At 41.1% G+C, this 19,288-nt stretch overlaps 1 protein-coding gene across 1 annotated transcript in view; it reads left to right on the top strand.

Moving 5' to 3' along the window:
• SEL1L2 (SEL1L2 adaptor subunit of SYVN1 ubiquitin ligase) overlaps nt 1–19,288 on the top strand; it is a 68,696-nt gene that overhangs the window by 13,656 nt on the left and 35,752 nt on the right. The window contains exons 3-5 of the mRNA XM_065590810.1: nt 8,224–8,278; nt 16,949–17,054; nt 18,001–18,163. Coding sequence (XP_065446882.1) covers nt 8,224–8,278; nt 16,949–17,054; nt 18,001–18,163 — 324 coding nt within the window. The remainder of the gene's footprint in view (nt 1–8,223; nt 8,279–16,948; nt 17,055–18,000; nt 18,164–19,288) is intronic.

Below are 19,288 nucleotides of genomic sequence, written 5' to 3' on the forward strand. Positions count from 1 at the left end.
TAGTCTGAGGCCAGGGACTCACTGCGTTCTGTCGTGGACCACTGACAGAACAGCACTGAGATACTAGAGTGAATTTTTAAGCCCAACATCTCAGAAACCATTAGATTTAGAAAGCATTCTATCATGGGATAGTTGGAGATCCCCATTTTGCTACTACATTAATGGTGCATCTAAAGTGGGGAAGAAGCTAGATAGTAATCAGAATCATACAATTTTAAGGTCTGATGTCTTGCAACATGCTAAGTGTAGAAACACTTGAAAGACTAGTGCAAGTGCTTTCAAGATCGGAAAGCCTTTCCATGCACTAGTCTTATGCCAGTGATGGGGGGGCGGGAAATCCATCTAGGATTATTCTAGGATGAGGATATACAAACAAATTTTGAAAAGTGGCCACTAATTTTGGATTTCCCAGATTTGAGGTCCAATATTAAGTCACCTTGAGCTTGATTTGCTGAACATCTGCATCCCCCATTGACCTAAAATGAAATGAGCACTCAGCACTTCTGAAAGTCAGGTTCTGGTTCCCTGATTCGGTGCCCACTGAAGTCAATGGAAAGGATCCTACTGATTTCAATGGGTACTGGATCTGACTCTAGCTATCTCAGACTGGACTCGCGAAAACTGAAGCACCCATAACTGGCAGATACTTTTGAATATTTTGGTCTCAGTTGACTAAGTGGTTTTGCAACCTTTTTATACCATAATTACTTACCAAATATGATCAATTATGAGTTTAAAGCTGCAGCTGTGGTATGTGTAAAATATGTTTATCAAATTTGCCTGGATAACACACACAATTATTTTTATTAGTGCACTTCTTGAAATGTTAGCCCATTTTGTGCAGAAATCTAGTTAAATTTTCATATTTTTACTTGAAATAAAAAGTTATTTGGAAGAAATTGTATTATGTGCTTATGGTTTTGTTACAGAGAGAAATGTTTTCATAAACCTCCTTTCAATTCTAATCTTTTTCACTTGTCTATTTTATACTGTATCGTGTTTGCTTTTGTAGCCATTCTTCAAGTGAAGCAATATACTTACTTCTTATCTGAACATCAATCTGAAAGCAATGTTCATTTGTTAAATAATTCAGCTATTTCTGTGGACGTTTCTTAGAATACATTTGAGAAATAAAATTGATTTCTGAATTGGTAAACATTAAGGCAAACAGCAGCAAGAGGAATATTATGTTCAACATGGAAGACTCTTACAATTTATGAAACAGTACCAGAATTCTGCATTTGAAATCTGCATCCTAAATTTTTTAAAAGATTATTATGGTAGGCTGTCGTAACTAAGATTGCAAGACAGTTCCCATTATAAATTATGTTTTTGAAGTCAAGTTTCTTAATCTCTTATTTTATTAGTTGATGATTTCTATGCCTGGTTTCAGTCTAGAAGTAAATACTTCTGGAACATTTCAACAAAATTCTTTTAGCCATTTTTCAGCTATGAGAGAGATTAGAATCCATAGTTTTTTCCTGTGTGCTGATCAATGACAGAACACCTTTAACATGCCTCCTTACACCTTAACAAGCTTTCTGACTTGGGGTTTCTTGGGAGGGCATGGAGGAGCTCTGCAGCTGCCTAAACAGCTCTCTTTACTAAGACTATTCATGAAGGGGCACTGCCTCAACAAAAAACTTGTGGCTGCTTTGTGGCTCCTTTTTACCAGATTAGCCAGCACATATTGGTTACAAGACAACCGTCTAACTCAGGGGTGGGCAAAATATGGCCCGTGGGCCAGATCTGGTCTATCTAACATTTCTGTCCAGGCCGGCAGGCTCTTTGGCCGCCCCCTCACGATCTCCGGGCCACTAAAAGTCCCATAGCGCAGCGGGGCGTTGAGGCAGGCTGCCTGCCATGGCCCCAAGCACTCCCCGAAGCGGTCGGCTGCTGCTGGCATGTCTCTGTGCACCCCTGAGAGGGAAGGAGGCGGCTCTGCGCGCTGTCCCCGCCCCCAGCACCATCCTCACAGCTCTCATTGGAAACTTGCCAACGGGAGCTGCGGGGGCAGTTCTTGCGGGCAGTACACAGAGACCCGCTTCCTCCCTCCCCCCAAAGGGTGCACAGAGACGTGCCAGCAGCAGCCAGCCGCAGCCACTTCTGGGAGCGGTGTGTGGCCATGGCATGCAGGCAATCTGCCTGAGCCCTGCAGTGTCTCCAGCCTGGCACCACCTGTGCGCAGCACCTCCCGGCCAAAGCCTTCACCTCGCACCCCCTCCCACACCCCAATCCCCTGCCCCAGGTCAGAACCCCTTCCTGCACCAAACTCTCTCCCAGAGCCCACACCCCTCACCCTCTCCTGCATCCCAACGCTGTGCACCAGCCCAGAGCTCCCTCCTGCACTCAAACTCCCTCCCAGATCCCACACCCCCTCCATTAACATAGTAGAAATGTGCAGGCTGTGATGACTTACCAAAATGTGTGTAGTGGCCCCCCTGCGAAAATTATTGCCCGCCCCTGGTCTAACTCTTCCCTTGTAGCTTTCTGGGGACGTTGAAGTCCATGAGCCATGTCCTCAATTTATGTAAGTCAATGAAGCTACACTGGTTTATAGCAGCTGAGGATCTGACCCGTCAAGTTCAAAGCCTCCAATAATTTTGGGGGGATGTCATCTTGTAGTCTAATAAACGGTGGTAATTTCCATTTGGTAGCCTCCATTTGTTAACAAAACTCTATTGCTTTTCATACATCAATTTTAGGTACCTTTTCCTGTCCCAAAAACATATGTTAATCCAGTATTTCTTTTAGAATCTCTATCCTCTTGAATTAATGGCTTTAATATTCAAACAATATCAGTGAAAGGGACTTTGTGACATTTAGTGGAATAGTTTCTCCCTGATGAGTGTTTTGTACCAACAGGAATCAGCTATTTGAACAAGCAGAAGTTAGCTATGTAAACTGTATTGAGCCCAATCCTCTCTGTGATCTCAGCCTCTCTATGCTTCTCTGCTTGCATAAAGAGGGTTGTGATAGCCCCCCAGGGAAAACGCCAAGTATCATGAGGTTCCTCAATCAATGTAGAGCTGACAGAACAGCTCTACATCAGTCCTCAACACTGTATGTCACATCTAGATGTAGCAGGTAAAATTCACATTCAACAACATCAGTTATAGTTTCTTTGAATATATATAGGATTTTCTGTTCCTATTCTTCTGGATAAATGTACAGCTTAATATAGTCTCAAAGTATATCATAACATGTATAAGCTGCACATAAGGTGATCAGATGTCCCGATTGTATAGGGACAGTCCCGATATTTGAGGCTTTGTCTTATATAGGTGCCTATTGCCCCCCACCCCCGTCCCGATTTTTCACACTTGCTGTCTGGTCACCCTAGCTGCACAACTACTAAAGAAATAGCATATCAGAAACCTAATTTTGATTATTCTGTGTGACTTTAATGTTCGTTGCATTACTGTAGTAAGTTTACATAATCTTGCCTCTTTGAAATACAAATATTTGCTTTATTTTGAAATAGTTTCTGTAAAATATGGAACAGCAGAGTGCAATTCCATTTGCCTTTGCCATTTGATGATGATGCATGTTAGACATGCGAGTGAACAAAAAGATAAATTAACTATGGCATTGCTAAGAGGACACAATGCTTCTCCTAATAAATTCTTTCCCTCTTTCCAAAGGGTCACAGCTATTTTTTCAGCTTAGGGCTGGCTTACTGCCTACAGCAAAATTGGTTTTAATAGACTTACACAAGCTTAAGAAAAGATGATCTAGTAATGTTTCATATTCAAAATATGAAAAAACCTTCCAGAGAAAATAGAAAAGTGCTGCAACTGAACCCTCTCATGCAAGTATAATTTCACCTGGAGGTAAAAGATATATATGCATGAACAAGATTCTCAGGCTGTAGAGAACAAATTATTTAAATATAATATTGTCAAGATTAGATCGATTTTAGTCACTTTGCTGGAAGTATTTAAAAATAATTAAATTCAGTTAAAAGGGTGGGGGAATTCCAGCCACTAGTCCAACTAAATTGTCTTGTCTCAGATCGCTATTATTAAATTGCAAGTTTCACTGTGAAAGGAGAAAAAGAAACAAGGAAAATCCTGAATTAGAAGGCTTTCGTATAAATTAATCCCAGAGAATGGAGATTCTTATGCTGAGATAAACCAAGTCTATGCAAGACTATGCAAGCAGCCAGACATTTAGACAAGTCATTTTAATGGTGGGCAATACCATAACACAGGTATCAAAGCAAAAAATTAGGTGGGTGTTATAAGGCTTTAATTCACTCTAAGCAGGATCTCTAGGACCTTTTAATATCAAGCATACAGGGAAAGGCCTAACCTGAATGGACATGTGTGGATGTAGAGTTAGAGGTGTTGTAGCCACGTTAGGCCTATGATATTAGAGAGACAAGGTAGGTGAGATAATATCTTTTATTGGACCAACTTCTGTTGGTAAGAGACAAGCTTTCAAAAGATATTACCTAACTCACCCTGTCTCTATAACTGTTGGCAGGATCATAGGAACTCTGTCACCACTTTGGAAAGGAATCTCAGGCTTTGTCTACACTACCACGGCAAGTCAACCTAAGTTACGTTACTTCAGTTATGTGAGTAATGTAACTCAAGTCAATGTAGCTTAGGTCAACTTACTGCGGTGTTTGCACTGTGCTGTGTCGATGGGAGACGCTCTCCCGCCAACTTCCCTTACTCTTCTCGGGGAGCTGGAGTACAGACAGTCTTCAGATTTAGGACACAATTGGTTCCTTACAATTGTGTCGTAAGTCGGAACGGCAATCTACTCCATTGCGGGACCGAGCTTTGTAAACTAAAAACCTATAGTCGTAAGTCGAATTAGGGTGTCAATGCAGAGGCGTTGTAAGTGCTGTTCGTCGTAACTCAAACATCATAAAGTTGAGGGCTGCCTGTACTGCAGTTGACAGGAGAGCACTCTGCCATTGACTCAACGGGTCTTCACCAGACCCATCGATTGCAGCAGCACCGATCTACCGGTAAGTATAGACATGGCCTCAGGCAGTGCCACTGTATACTTGTAAACTTTTGCATATGATCTTTATTTTTAATACACTGCTTTTGTACTATATTCAGAATTTCTTTGATTATTTTATAGTGCTCACAAGAATGTTAACAGGTTTCAGAGTGGTAGCCATGTTAGTCTGTATCAGCAAAAACAACGAGAAGTCCTTGTGGCACCTTAGAGACTAACAAATTCATTTGGGCATAAGCTTTCATGGGCTAGTACCCACTTCATCGGATGCATGAAGTGAAAAATACAGGAGCAGATATAAATACATGAAAGAATGGTGGTTGCTTTACCAAGTGTGATGTCAGTCTAACGAGATAAATTTATACCTGCTCCTGTATTTTACACTTCATGCATCCGATGAAGTGGGTTCTAGCCCATGAAAGTTTATGCCCAAATGAATTTGTTAGTCTCCAAGGTACCACAAGGACTCCTCGTTGTTTTTACAAGAATGGTAGATGCTTCACAGAAACAGTCTTTGCTCTGACAAGATACTCCTGGGGGAATTCTGCACCAAAAAAATTTAAATTCTTCAAAATTCTGCATATTTTGTCACAATAACAATGTAATCATGCCAGTTTCAATTATTTTGGTAATTTATTTCAAAATACCTGTCAGCAAGTATGTCTGTATTGTTAAAGACCAAAAAAAAGTTGTTGTTTTTTTTACACCAATAGGCATATTAATACAGAACTTGAGTAATTAATTTAAATTACAATACAGAAATATATTTCCTTTACCGGTCAGAAGTGGAGCAATGGCTTGGGGGAGTCAGGGGTAATGGAGGAGCTGAGGGAGTGGGAAGGAGCCTGGAAGGTTGTTGGTTGTGGGTGGGAGAAGTATGCTGCTGACTTTTATGGTGCCACAGTGGCCTCTGGTGGGCAAAAGGCGCAACTACAGCATTTCTGGGGCAGAAAGTATTTTCTGTGGGGAAAAAAGTTCTGCACCAGACATGAATTCTGCGTGTACACAGTCATGCAGAATTCCCCCAGGAGTAATAAGTATATGGTAGTGGGGATCTCTGAATCTAAAAACCATGAGCTTCTACTGCCTGAGCTAAAAGACTCTGGTCTGTTATGGGAAATGATAATGACTCCTTTTTTATTAAGGAATCATCAATAAATACATTGAGTACGCACCCTGTTGATGATCACGAAATTTGCTGCTATGAATTTTGGCATCCGTAGTTTTACTTAACCTGAAAATCAACATGGTACAGTGTTTGTAATGTAGACTTTAACCCAAACAATTGATATATGTTAGGGTTGTCGATTATTTGCAGTTAACTCATGCAATTAACTCAAAAAATTTAATTGTGATTAATCGCAGTTTTAATTGCATTGTTAAACAATAGAATACAAATTGAAATTTATTAAATATTTTTGGATGTTTTTCTACATTTTTAAATATATTGATTTAGATTACAACACAGAATACGAAGCGTACAGTGCTCACTTTATATTATTTTTATTTCAAATATTTGCACCATAAAAATGATAAACAAAAGAAATATTTTTCAATTCACCTCACACAAGTACCATAATGCAATCTTTTTATCATGAAAGTACAACTTACAAATGTAGATTTTTTGTTACATAACTGCAATCAAAAACAAAACAATGTAAAACTTTAGAGCCTACAAGTCCACTCAGTCCTACTTCTTATTCAGCCAATCGCTAAGACAAACAAGTTTGTTTACATTTACGGAAGATAATGCTGCCCGCTTCTTATTTACAACGTCACCTGAAAATGAGAACAGGCGTTCGCATGGCACTTTTATAGCCAGCATTGTAAGGTATTTACATGCCAGATATGCTAAACATTCGTATGCCCCTTCATGCTTCGGCCACCATTCCAGAGATCATGCTTCCATGCTGATGATGCTCATATTAATTAAATTTGTGACTGAACTCCTTGGGGCAAAATAGTATGTCTCCTGCTGTGTTTTACCCACATTCTGCCATATATTTCATGTTATAGTAGTCTCGGATGATGATCCCAGCACATGTTCATTTTAAGAATACTTTCACTGCAGATTTGACAAAACACAAAGAAGATACTAATGTGAGATTTCTAAAGATAGTTACCGCACTCGACCCAAGATTTAAGAATCTGAAGTGCCTTCCAAAATCTGAGAGGGACGAGGTGTGGAGCATGCTTTCAGAAGTCTTAAAAGAGCAACATTCCAATGCGGAAACTACAGAATCCAATCCACCAAAAAAGAAAATCAACCTTCTGCTGGTAGCATCTGACTCAGATGATGAAAGTGAACATGCGTCTGCACTGCTTTGGATCATTATCGAGCAGAACCCATTATCAGCATGGACACGTCCTCTGGAATGGTTGAAGATGAAGGGACATATGAATCTTTAGCGCATCTGGCACGTAAATATCTTGCGACACTGGCCACAGCAGTGCCATGCGAACGTCTGTTCTCACGTTCAGGTGACATTGTAAACAAGAAGTGGGCAGCATTATCTCCTGCAAATGTAAACAAACTTGTTTGTCTGAACAAGAAGTAGGACTGAATGGACGTTTAGGCTCTAAAATTTTACATAGAATTATGTACAAAAAAACCCTGCATTTGAAAATAAAACTACATTTGTAAGTTCAACTTTCATGATAAAGAGATTGCATTACAGTACTTGTATGAGGTGAATTGAAAAATACTATTTCTTTTGTTTTTTTACAGCACAAATATTTGTAATGAAAATAAATATAAAGTGAGCACTATACACTTTGTGTTCTGTGTTGTAATTGAAATCAATATATTTTAAAATGTAGAAAACATCCAAAAATATTTAAATAAACAGTATTCTATTATTGTTTAACAATGTGATTAATCACAATTAATTTTTTAAATCACTTGACAACCCTAATGTATGCATACCTTCTCAGAATTAGCTACGCTGAATTCTGGTAATGTTTTATTTACAGGATTTGGGGTTTAACATGTGTTGCAAGTATGGTTCAGTAGCTCATATGGCAGCATACACAATAAGACTATGTTTAATTTATATACATTATATGTATTGAGAATAAAAGTGAGTAAAGAATTGCAACAAAGCACATATGTAATTTCATTTATTAACCCTAATGTAATTTATATATAATATACTGGAATAAAGACAGCTTAATATCCATGTAAGATTTATCAAAAACAGTAAACCAGTTTTGAAAAAAAATGTATTCAACTTATTTTTTCAGGAAGCACTCAATGAAAGTCAACTATTAACAATGCAAGATACATTTTCTTCACAAGGTAATAGATTTGGTTGTAAGTACATACCTTTTATACACTCCCTCAGCTTATGTGGTGTTTGATTAAGACAGCATTTACTAGAACTATACAAGCTTTCTAAAAGATAGACATGTATTGGTAAATATTTTAAGCTAAATAAGCTTGAAAGGTTTCTGATTTCTCAGGTATTTGTGATATACCATGTCCATTCCACATACTACCTCTAGTTAATGCAATATTAACAGTTTGCTGTTGACTGTCAAAATGATGATCTAATATGTCTGTTCTATCTTTATTTTATTTGAAAACACCACAACACGTTATGTACAAAAAATGGTATTCACAATGCAAGCAAAGGGAACTACATCTCACTCTGCACCGTAAGGGGGCGATCCTTGTGTGGAGTACCCCTCTCACATGGAGAGCATGAGTCAAAATCTGCCCTATTATGTTCATAATAGCAAAGCACTAAGGGTGAAATCTTGGCCTCATCCAAATCAATGGAAGGTTTGTGATTGATTTCACTGGGGTCAAAATTTCACAAGTCAGCAAAAATACTTAAGCACATACTTAATTTTGAGCATGTGCTGAAGTCCATCAGTATGCAGAAATGTGCTTACACTTGTAAGTAGATGCCTAAAAGTATCCTTAAAATTAGGACTATGTTCAATGTATTTTTAGCAATGAAATACAGAGCTTAGAGGCTGATTTTCATCTTCACCCAAAATAACTGCAATCTTTTCATACTCATTTACCAAAGTCAAAAGTATCAATGATAATGGAAGGAATGGTTTGCGTTTTTTAAGATTAAAATATTATTTTCTTTGATAGTATTTGAAAAATTCACTGAAGATTTTTATATCTGTAAAACATATTTATTTGCTAGATGTTTTTTGTGAAAAGTTTGATTTTGAATAATCCATCATATATTCACAAAGAATGAGCCTTGTGGCTAGGTAGAGATGGTATTTTTTCTTGGCATCATAATTTGCTTTTAACTGAGTAGCTTTACTATGTTGTTCTTACAATGATCTTTTTTCATTTTTAATATATAGTACTATATACTTTAATCAGATTAAATTCCCTTCTGAGCCCAATTTCTGACAGGCCCCTCTTGTTAGTAATTAATCCTTAATGTCTCTCTAAGGTGCAATAGAAACTGAGCTTCTGTTTATAAGCCTGATTTTGGCCCAGTCTCTAAAATTAAAATTGATAGTTTACATCTGGAGCCAGCCAATATTGGATTTTTCCTGAAGAATTTGAAGCAGCTCAGACAGGAGGTACATTTTAGGTACCTAAAATTAAAGCTGTTCGGATTAGACCCAAAGGTCTACTAATGCTTCCATAGGAGAGAAATAAAACTTAGTTTACTGGTCTCTCCTAGCAGAGATCTAGGTCCAGATCCTAGCCACTGCTATAACCATTTTGTGGTTGAAAGAGGCTGGAAAGATAGCTTAAATAGCCAGTGGGGGATTTCCCTGGGTTGAGGGTGTGTTTACTGTAAACCCAACATAGTTGGCTCAATACTTCCTCTGTCCTAGCACCTTGGTGGTGGGGGAATATTTAAGGTTGGAGAGGCAGTGGCCAGCGCACTTTGCACTCTGGCAATCTCTGACTGCTTAACAGCCTTAGAGGGGCATTACCAGCTGGTATAACTTAGAGCAGACCAACTGCATTGGGGCCAGATCACTATTGGGCAGACTTAAGTTAGTTTGGGTGCCTTATTCGAAAAGTACCACCGTAGCTGCATTTTGCGTTTCTAATGGTTGGGATTTTGCTTAATATTTTTGAAAGGTTAAGTGCACACAACCCACTGCTACATGTCTGCAATGTTCATTTTAACTATGTTTGTTGGGATTTTTTTTGTATGGGAATCTAAAAATGTTATAGTGATATGTTAAGAGCAAGAGCAAGTAAAGTGCACTGACTCATTCATTGAGAGAAATAGTTGCAGAATCAGATTCTTATTAAATATGTGTCTGGAGGAAAATTAGATATAGCTAATGGTAAGAGTTTCTCCCTGTTAGGCAGAAATTCTAGAATTACAGACAACATTTTTTCTGATACTGTAGCATCTGATTTTTAGCCCATTGCAAAAGGATTATAACACTGGCTCAGCTCAGCTGCTCAGTGTTACAGGTTCAACCCTTCAGTCTTGAATGATGGAAGATAAATTAGGACAATTGATTAATGTCATGGGATTAGAGCTACCAATGATTCTTGCATTATGAAAGGTGCCCAAAACAACAAATAGAGGACCAGATTCTGCTCTCGGTTACATTGTTATAAATCTTTAGTGACACCACTGAGGTCATTGGATTTATACCAGTGTAATGAAGAATACAGTTTGTCCCACAGTCTTCTGGTGTAGCAATGTAAGATTACAAAATTTAATGAAAGCATGTCCACAGGCTCCCAAGCCTTCACAAGATATGACTCTATATAGCGTCTCTTAGCCAAGTTACTTGTTGACTAAATTTGCAATACTGGATGGGGAAATATAGACTTGTTACTTCATAGAAAGCAGGCCCGCTGACGGGGGGCAAAGAAAGCCCAGGGGCCCGGGCGATTTAAAAGGGCCCGGGTACCCCCAGCTGCTGCTGCCGCCGCGGTAGCAGCAGCCAGGAGCCCCAGGCCCTTTTAAATCGCCCAGGAAAGCCACAGGGCTCCCAGGTGTGCAGCGGGTGGTGACCATTCCGGGTGCCCGCACTTTGAGGGAGCCCGCAGGCCGGTGTGATTGGTCAGCATGGTTGGCTCCAGAAGTTACAGATTCGTCACTTCCGCCCTGGGCCCCGCACCTCCCTAGGGATGGCCCTGGGGCCCAGAATTGCTGTCAGTGGGCCTGATAGAAAGCTAATTTAAAGTACTGCAATCAAATAAAATGAGCTTACTACTTTTCATAACAGAAATAGCTGTACTGCATCTTTCTTTAATGCAATAAGCTCTTATATTAACCTACAATTATCCTCTCCCCTTTTTGGGGTGTGTGCAAGGTGCAGACAGAGGGAGCAGATGGAAAGGAATGGTAAGAGAAGAGTATGGTAATTTAGTTGTTGAAGTCATCCATTTTCTTTTCTATGTTTATAAATACTTTAAGTATGTATTTATGAATAAATAAGTTTAAAGTTATAGCTATTATTTAAGATGAAAATTTTTAAAATTTAGAACTGCTTGAAGTCCAAGCTTACCACATTTTTTATGATTGGACAAATCCTACTAATTAAGCAAAAATGATTCATCCAATTAAGAATGCTATGGGAACAAAGGTAGTTTAAAATTGATTTTACCAAAAATTAAAAATCCATTGAAAAAGCACTTTTATCAGCTGTCAACCTTTCAAAACAAATGCAAGATTTAATATAATTAGCTGTCTATTCAGAAGAGGCCTTGGACCAGCACAGTAAAAGTATTGCAGGCCATGATTGAAGTGCATTGTCTGGCTATCCTGAAAGAAGGACAGGAGACACTTTGATATACAACTTTATTATTAGATGTCTGGGACTACCAAGCAGATAAAAGTGTGCAACTCCATGTTCATTCAAATAATTACCCAAGACTTCCATCAACCCTCCTTCATTTTCCATCCAGGTTCCCCAGCCAACCAGTGGCTCAGACCTTCCATCCACCTGCTCTCGTACGAGGGTTAAGGTGGGCTATAAGAAAGGGGGATGGCTCCCCTCCATACCAATCATAGGAGCCCTGAACACCCCGCCCCCCAGTTCCATTCTTTTAACCAGGATCTCCTTTTTAAGTCCTTTACCAGGCCATTTATTTGGTCACTGGATGCCTTCCCTGTGGAGTACCTGCACTGGACATCCACCCCACACTTACAAACTAGGGTTGTCAGACATCTGGTTTTCGACTGGAACGTCTGGTCGAAAAGGGACCCTGGTGGCTCTGGTCAGCACTGCTGACCGAGCTGCTAAAAATCTGGTTGGCAGCCCAGTGGGGCTAAGATAGGCTCCTTGCTTGCCCTGGTTCCATGCAGCTCCTGCAAGTGACCAGAATATCTAGCTCCTAGGCACAGGGGCAGCCACGGGGGCTCTGCATGCTGCCCCCACCCCAAGCGCTGGCTCCACAGCTCCCATTGGCTGGGAACTGCAGCCAATGGGAGCTGCGGGGGCAGCGTCTGCAGACGTGGGCAGCACGCAGAGCCCCCTGGCCCCTGCCAGCCGCTTCCAGGAGCCACCTGAGCCTGCACCCCGAACCTCCTCCTGCACCCCAACCTCCTGCCCCATGTTGGAGCCCTCTCCCTCACCCAAACTCCCTCTTGTAGCCTGCACCCTGCACCCCAGCCCTGAGCCCCCTCCTGCATCCCAAACTCCTCATCCCTGGCCCCACCCCAGAGCCCACAGCCCCTCCCACACCCCAACCCCCTGCCCCACCCCTGAGCACCCTCCTGCACACCGAACCTGTTGGCCCCAGCCCGGAGCCCCCTCCTACACCCCAAATCCCTCATCCCCGGCCCCACCCCAGAGCCCACACCTGCAGCCGGAGCCCTCATCCCCTCCTGCACTCCAACCCCCTGCCCCAGCCCAGAGCCTCCTCCTCAACCCTAAACCCCTCATTTGTGCCTCACCACAGAGCCCAGCCAGAGTGAGCGATGGAGGGAGGGGAGATGGAGTGAGCGGGAAGCGGGGTCTTGGAGAAGGGGCAGGGCAAGGGTGTTCAGTTTTATTTGATTAGAAGGTTGGCAACCCTGTTACAAAATGAGTTGCAACATATAGCCCAACCCCTTTCTTCCTCCCCATAATAGGTCCTCCCTGAAACCCGCTGTGGGGAAGGTGAAAAAAAAACCCATCCCATCTAAGCCAATATGGTGATGAGGGAAAAATTCCTTCCCAGGACCCCTAAAAGGGAGCGACTAGCGCAATGTCCACAGTAGGTCCTACCCCAACCTGATATTCGCCACCTCAAGGGGAGGGAGGGTGGGTGCTGCCTTGCCCGCTGCATGAAGAAAGGGCTTCTAACACCCAGGCTTGCCCCTTTTTAAACCTTCCGCCCTTACATTCCCAGGTCACCAAGCTGATCCCTACCACCTTTTTGCAGCAGCTACTAACCTCTTTCCCCCGCACACACACCCGTAAAGCAAGCCCAGATAATGTCCCCCCACTTCAGGCAGGACCAGAAACTTTGAAGGTATTCAAAATATCTCTTACCACAACACACTTCCTGTGGAACAGGAACCATAGTTCTGGCATTTCCCAGTTTGAGTGCTTGACTTTGCAACTTTAATGTTTTAACATATTTTGTGTGTATGCTTTCCTGGGCTTTTAAAAAACAAACTGAAAAAAACCCCAGAAATTCTATCATATTGATAACAAATTGGTCATCAGCAGGGTTGTGACCTATAGATCCATGGCACAGACCTCTGCCACTTGAGCTGACAGATTACATGATAGGAGCACTATCTTGTAATTTTTTTGTGGACCAGCACTAACAGGGATGAAACACTTTGCCAGTGGATTTCACAGATATTTGCTAATAGCAGAGGAATGGTGAGACTCAAGAATCTTGAGTTCCATTTGTTTGCTCTAGACACTTCTGCCTGTTTCCTGCTCCTTTTCCTCCAACCTTGTCCCAATCATGTGTTTTACCCACCAGTGGCTCCTTGTCCCAGTCCTATTCTCTTTGCCTAGCTGGTCCTAGTCATCATTCCTCCGGCTTTTTATCCCAGTCCCTGTCTCCTTGCCCAGCCAATCCTAGTTGCCCCTTCCAGACTCCCCGCACCAGTCTTCCCCCCTCCCAGTCCTGTCTCCTTACCCAGCCATTGCCAGTTTCCCCCAGCTCCTTGTGCCCAGTCTCCTTACCCAGCAAGTCCCAGTTCCCCTGTGTTGGCTCCTTGCTTGATCTGTCTCCACTGCCTGGCCTCTAGTCACCCTCACACCCATGTTCTCCATCCCCACTGATTCCCAATGCCAATCCCTTTTCCCAGACTCCATGTTCAGTCTCAGTGTCTCCCTCCCCACTCACCTTAGCTCCTTCTCCCAGACTCTTTTCACAGCCAGTCCCAGTTCTCCTCCAGCACCTTTGTTCCTCACCAGATCCATCTTCCCTCCACCTCCTTACCCCAACCCTTCCTAGTCTCCTTGCTCAGTCAGTCCCAACCTCCCCCCCCTCCATTCATTACCTCACTTCAATCTCTCCCCGAACCCACTGGTTCCCAGTCCCTCCCATTGCCAGTTCCCGTGCTGGCTCCCAGTCCCAGTCAACTCCACAGCCCATGGATCTCAGTCTCTTTGCCCAGCCAGTCCCAGTGTCTTCACCCAGCTCTCAGTCCCAGTTTCCCTTTCTCCCTGCACCCAGCCAGCCTCCAGACATTCCCCCTTCTCCCAGACCCCTTGTCCCAATCTCTTCTCTTCACTCCTCTTCAGTTCTGGGTTTGTCGTCCTTGTGTTTGGTTTAGCTGGTTTCCTCCCCCGCACTGCCTGGTCCAGCAGGGGAGCACTGAAAGCACAGAACAGACAGGCTTCCAACCTTCCGTTTCTGTGACTGGTCCTGGACCCTGCATAGCCCCAGCAACACTGTTGCAATTACAGGAAAACTCCTGTTCAGATCTCTACAGCCCTGGTCTTGAGAATGCTCAGTGCAGATGGATTCTTCAGGGAATTATGCTCCACAGCTCTTGCAAGTCTCTGAGCATGTGCAAACTGCAATTTTTCAAATGCTTATAAAACTTTTCCAAATTTGGACAGATTTCCCAGGAGATGGCAAGAGGCACATCCCTGACAAAGACCATGCCCCTGACAAATGTCAAGTTGCTGCTCCAAAGCACAGCAGCACTAGAACTTCTCAAAGAAGAGGTGGAGGTGATTTTTTTAAAACATAGCGAGACAATGTATTTTTTCCCTAGCCTCGTTTTCAGAAATGGCTAACCCTTTTTGGATGAAAATTTCCAAAACAATTCAGCACAAGGCAGATACCTGGCATGGAATATTTCAGCTGAAATGGTTAAAGCTTTGCAAAGTTATAAGCAACTGAAAACAGGGTTTATAAAGCAACATGTCAGTCTTAACTATAGGCAGGGCTACCATGCACACCTAGAATATAGCCCAAAGTGAATGATAACCAGACTGTAAGAAACAGCCCTAATATAAAGTTCTGAATTTGCCCAAATTTTAACAGTATATCAGGGGTAGGCAACCTATGGCACGGGTGCCGAAGGCGGCACGCGAGCTGATTTTCAGCGGCACTCACACTGCCCAGGTCCTGGTCACTGGTCCTTGGGTGCTCTGCATTTTAATTTAATTTTAAATGAAGCTTCTTAAACATTTTAAAAACCTTATTTACTTTACATACAACAATAGTTTAGTTCTATATTATAGACTTATAGAAAGAGACCTTCTAAAAATGTTTAAATGTATTACTGGCATGCGAAACCTTAAATTAGAGTTAATATATGAAGGCTCGGCTCACCACTTCTGAAAGGTTGCCGACCCCTAGTATATAACCTTGTCCACTGGAGATAGTGTAGCTTATGTCTTACATTAAAACAGATTCTGAAATTTTCTGAGACTTGTTAAACTTTAGCTAGAGCTTGATTACATGGTTCATAAGCTCATGTCCCTGAATCCATATTTACCAGTCAGGGACCATTATCTGACACAGCTTATGAAGAATGCTATCCCATAGGCATGATGGCCCTTTATGCACTTTATGGGCATGTCTAAACTTACCTCTGGAGTGATCGATCCAGCGGGGGTCGATTTATCACATCTAGTGAAGACGCAATAAATCGCTCACCGAGCGCTCTCCCGTTGACTCTGGTACTCCACCGGAGCGAGAAACATAGGCGGAGTTGAAGAGGGAGTGTCAGCAATCGACCTACTGCAGTGAAGACACCGCAGTGAGTAGATCTAAGTACGTCAACTTCAGCTACGTTATTCACATAGCTGAAGTTGCATAACTTAGATTGATTCCCCTCTCCCCCAGTGTAGACCAGGTCTATGTGCTTAACTTTAAACACATGCTTAGGTTCCATTGAAGATAGTGGAACTCAAGCTTCAGTGCTTTAGTAAATAGTGATGGAATTAAGCCCATATTTAGGTTCCAATTCAGCAAAGCACTTATTAAGTTATGCAAACTATTGGCCCTTCTTCCAACACCAGTGTCACCCCTCTGATGAACAGTAGCAGATGTCCAGGGCTTTTCAAGTCTGTTTTCCCTTGCATAAGAAATCAATGATATGGAGTCTGAGTATATTCTAAGAGTAACAAACAGAATGCAGGCAATCTCTTTTTTCATAAATTTCAGGCCAAAACCAATACCCAGCTCTCAGTAAGCAATACTGCCTTAAGGTTCAACTCTAATCAGAAACTAAGGCACTCTGAGTGCTTCTACAGATCTGTCTCCAAGTATCACTGCAGAGAACCTGGCATAATCTAAACTAACAATACAGAAGATCTTCCAAGATTTTATCAGCATTCTGGATGCTGATAATGACAGGGACATTTGACTACCTGTATTTCTTTTCTTTAGTATCAGTGATTGCAACTACCTGCACTCATGTACAAGTGGATATTGAATCTCTAATCTAAACTGATCTAAAGGAGAAAATTTTCAAACATAAACCTGTCATATGTAGTTGGGAATCACAACAGCTGTATCAGAAAAGTATTTGCTCTAGTTCAAAAAAAGTGGTTTATTTTTAAATTTTTGATCATTTTAATTTACATTTGTGTTCACCTATAGCAGAAGATCTGGCTAGGAGAAAGAAGAATGAGGAGCGAGGACATCAGCTTTATAAAATGAGCAACAAAATCCTGAAACATTCCAAAAGCAAAAAAGAGAAAGAGGAGTAAGTCTGAACTCTAGCACTTGTGGGGCTAAATCAGTAATAAAGATAACATTGTGCTAGAAAGACAAACAGGAACATGCACTGAGGAGTTTACAGTCTAGGTCTCCATCCCATAAAGAGTTTGATCTTATTGTACAGTTCCTGGTACAGACCCTCATTGACATCGATAGACCCTGCGAGAGGAAAAATATTCCTGGGCATCACTTTTGGCAGGATTGGGACCGACAGTGACTTTGTCAAGTTCAGCATTATTGAATATTTCTATTCTAGCTTAGTTACCTAGATTGGTTTGCATTTAATTGGAATTTTGCATTATACATTGATAAAGCATAGTGCAAAGACATACAAATCAGCAAAAAAAAATCAGTTTAATTAATTAAAACATGTCCAAAAGTTGTGGGAAAATTCTAGTGAATTGAAAAAAAAAGTCTGTATCCAGCTGAACAAATCCATCCAAAAAAATTTTTTTTCAGTTAGGACATTCACGTGGGATGGGGGAGACCCGGGTTAAATTTCCCTCTACGTCTGATATGGAGAAGTGAGTTGAACTTTGGTCTCTCGTATTGCTGGAAAGTACTCTAGCCACTGAGTTTCCTACATCACAAGTGAGTTATAAGGAAAGTGTTACCCTCACCATAATAGTTTCAGGTTGGCTAGCACTACATTTTTTGGCAAACTATTAATCTGAAAAATTTGACCCAGCTCTACTAATCACATGAATTTGAAGTTACTGTTCAAGGAAGGGTGGCTGCAAAGAAAGAAATTAAAACTTCTCTGCTGCCAGAGAAGCATGTTTTAGTTAGCTTTCAGGAGGTGCATAATAGAAATTAGTTCTTGAATTAGTACACTTTAGTTGCTAAATCTCCTCTTAGAGATACAGGTACTGTACTTGAGGGGAGAAATTAATATCAGATGATTAAACCTGAATTTCATATTCTTGAATCAGAGCTTACCAACTCCTTACCAAAGCAGCAGATATGGGACATTTGAAAGCTATGGAGAAATTGGCTGCTGCTTTGCTGTTTGGTTATCATGGTCCTCAAAATATAACTGCAGCTGTGACATTATATGAGACTTTGGCTGAAAAAGGATCTCATAAAGGCCAAACTGTAAGTAGTTTGGGGGTTTTTTTTAAGTGTATAAAGCTTTGAATAGGACATTACTCAACTGGAAAGCTTATTAATATTTGAAAAGCAGTAAGGTGTGGTGTACTTTGTTTACATATATGTTGGTATAATGTGGGACCACACAACAGGTAAGTATTAATTAAAATTGTTTTTAATCATTCTCCAGTTAAATCCATTTTTAAATAGTAGCACCAGATAGTTACAACTGAATTTTAAAAATCTACTTTACTTTTTACTGTACAAGTTGATTGATTGTTTTTAGAACTTTGTTCATGTTGCACAATTGAAATAGACTAATCAGTGTCACTTACTGGTATGTTTGTAGTCAGCTTAACTTTCTCACGCACTAGGAATAAAGTGCAATTTTGGGGGTCTAAAAACTCCAGGAAATGTTTAACTAGAAACAACATACTGCTTTCCATTACTATTTCTGTAACTTTAAAATCTAATTTTTGAGTCTAGCACCACCTGACAGTAACTTGATTATTTTTAACTTTGGATATTTGTACACAGATGCTGAAAACTATGTTTAGTTGTTGCAATTGTAGCTAGTGATATTGTCCAGAATTTTAACTTTCTGCTGGACAACAGTAGTTTTAATTAAAAATACAAAATATTTTAACATTGCATGATGGGGAACTTTGAGCTACTCAATCTTCACTGTGACACACCAGTTGTCACTTGAAGGAATTTTGGAGGGGAGTAAAACCCCTTTACGACCACGTCTTCTAGCTGCAAGGACTAATGGGACTCCTTTCAAACCTAATGGACCTCGCTCAGGTTCTCTGCAGAATCATGCAAGATTCACATCACCTTAGGACTTACTCTACCACCTCCATAGCACACCCAATCCATGTTCACATAATAGCAGTAAATAACCAGGACCACTCGAATGGACCCAATTCTGCAAGAGAAAGCCCATGATTTTATTCATAATATAACAATAATTATCCAACCTTGCTGGATGATTCACATGGCCTTGAATTGACTGTTTTGTTAAAGGAGATATGTAAGACAAAATAAGCAAAGGCAGTGTGGCACACTTTGTATCAAATTTCAGGTGTAAAAGGTGCCCAGATCTCAAAGATACATTTGTGTGGGTGTGTC

Source organism: Chrysemys picta, chromosome 3 (genome assembly GCF_011386835.1).
Source record: "Chrysemys picta bellii isolate R12L10 chromosome 3, ASM1138683v2, whole genome shotgun sequence".
Taxonomy (NCBI): Eukaryota; Metazoa; Chordata; order Testudines; family Emydidae; genus Chrysemys; species Chrysemys picta.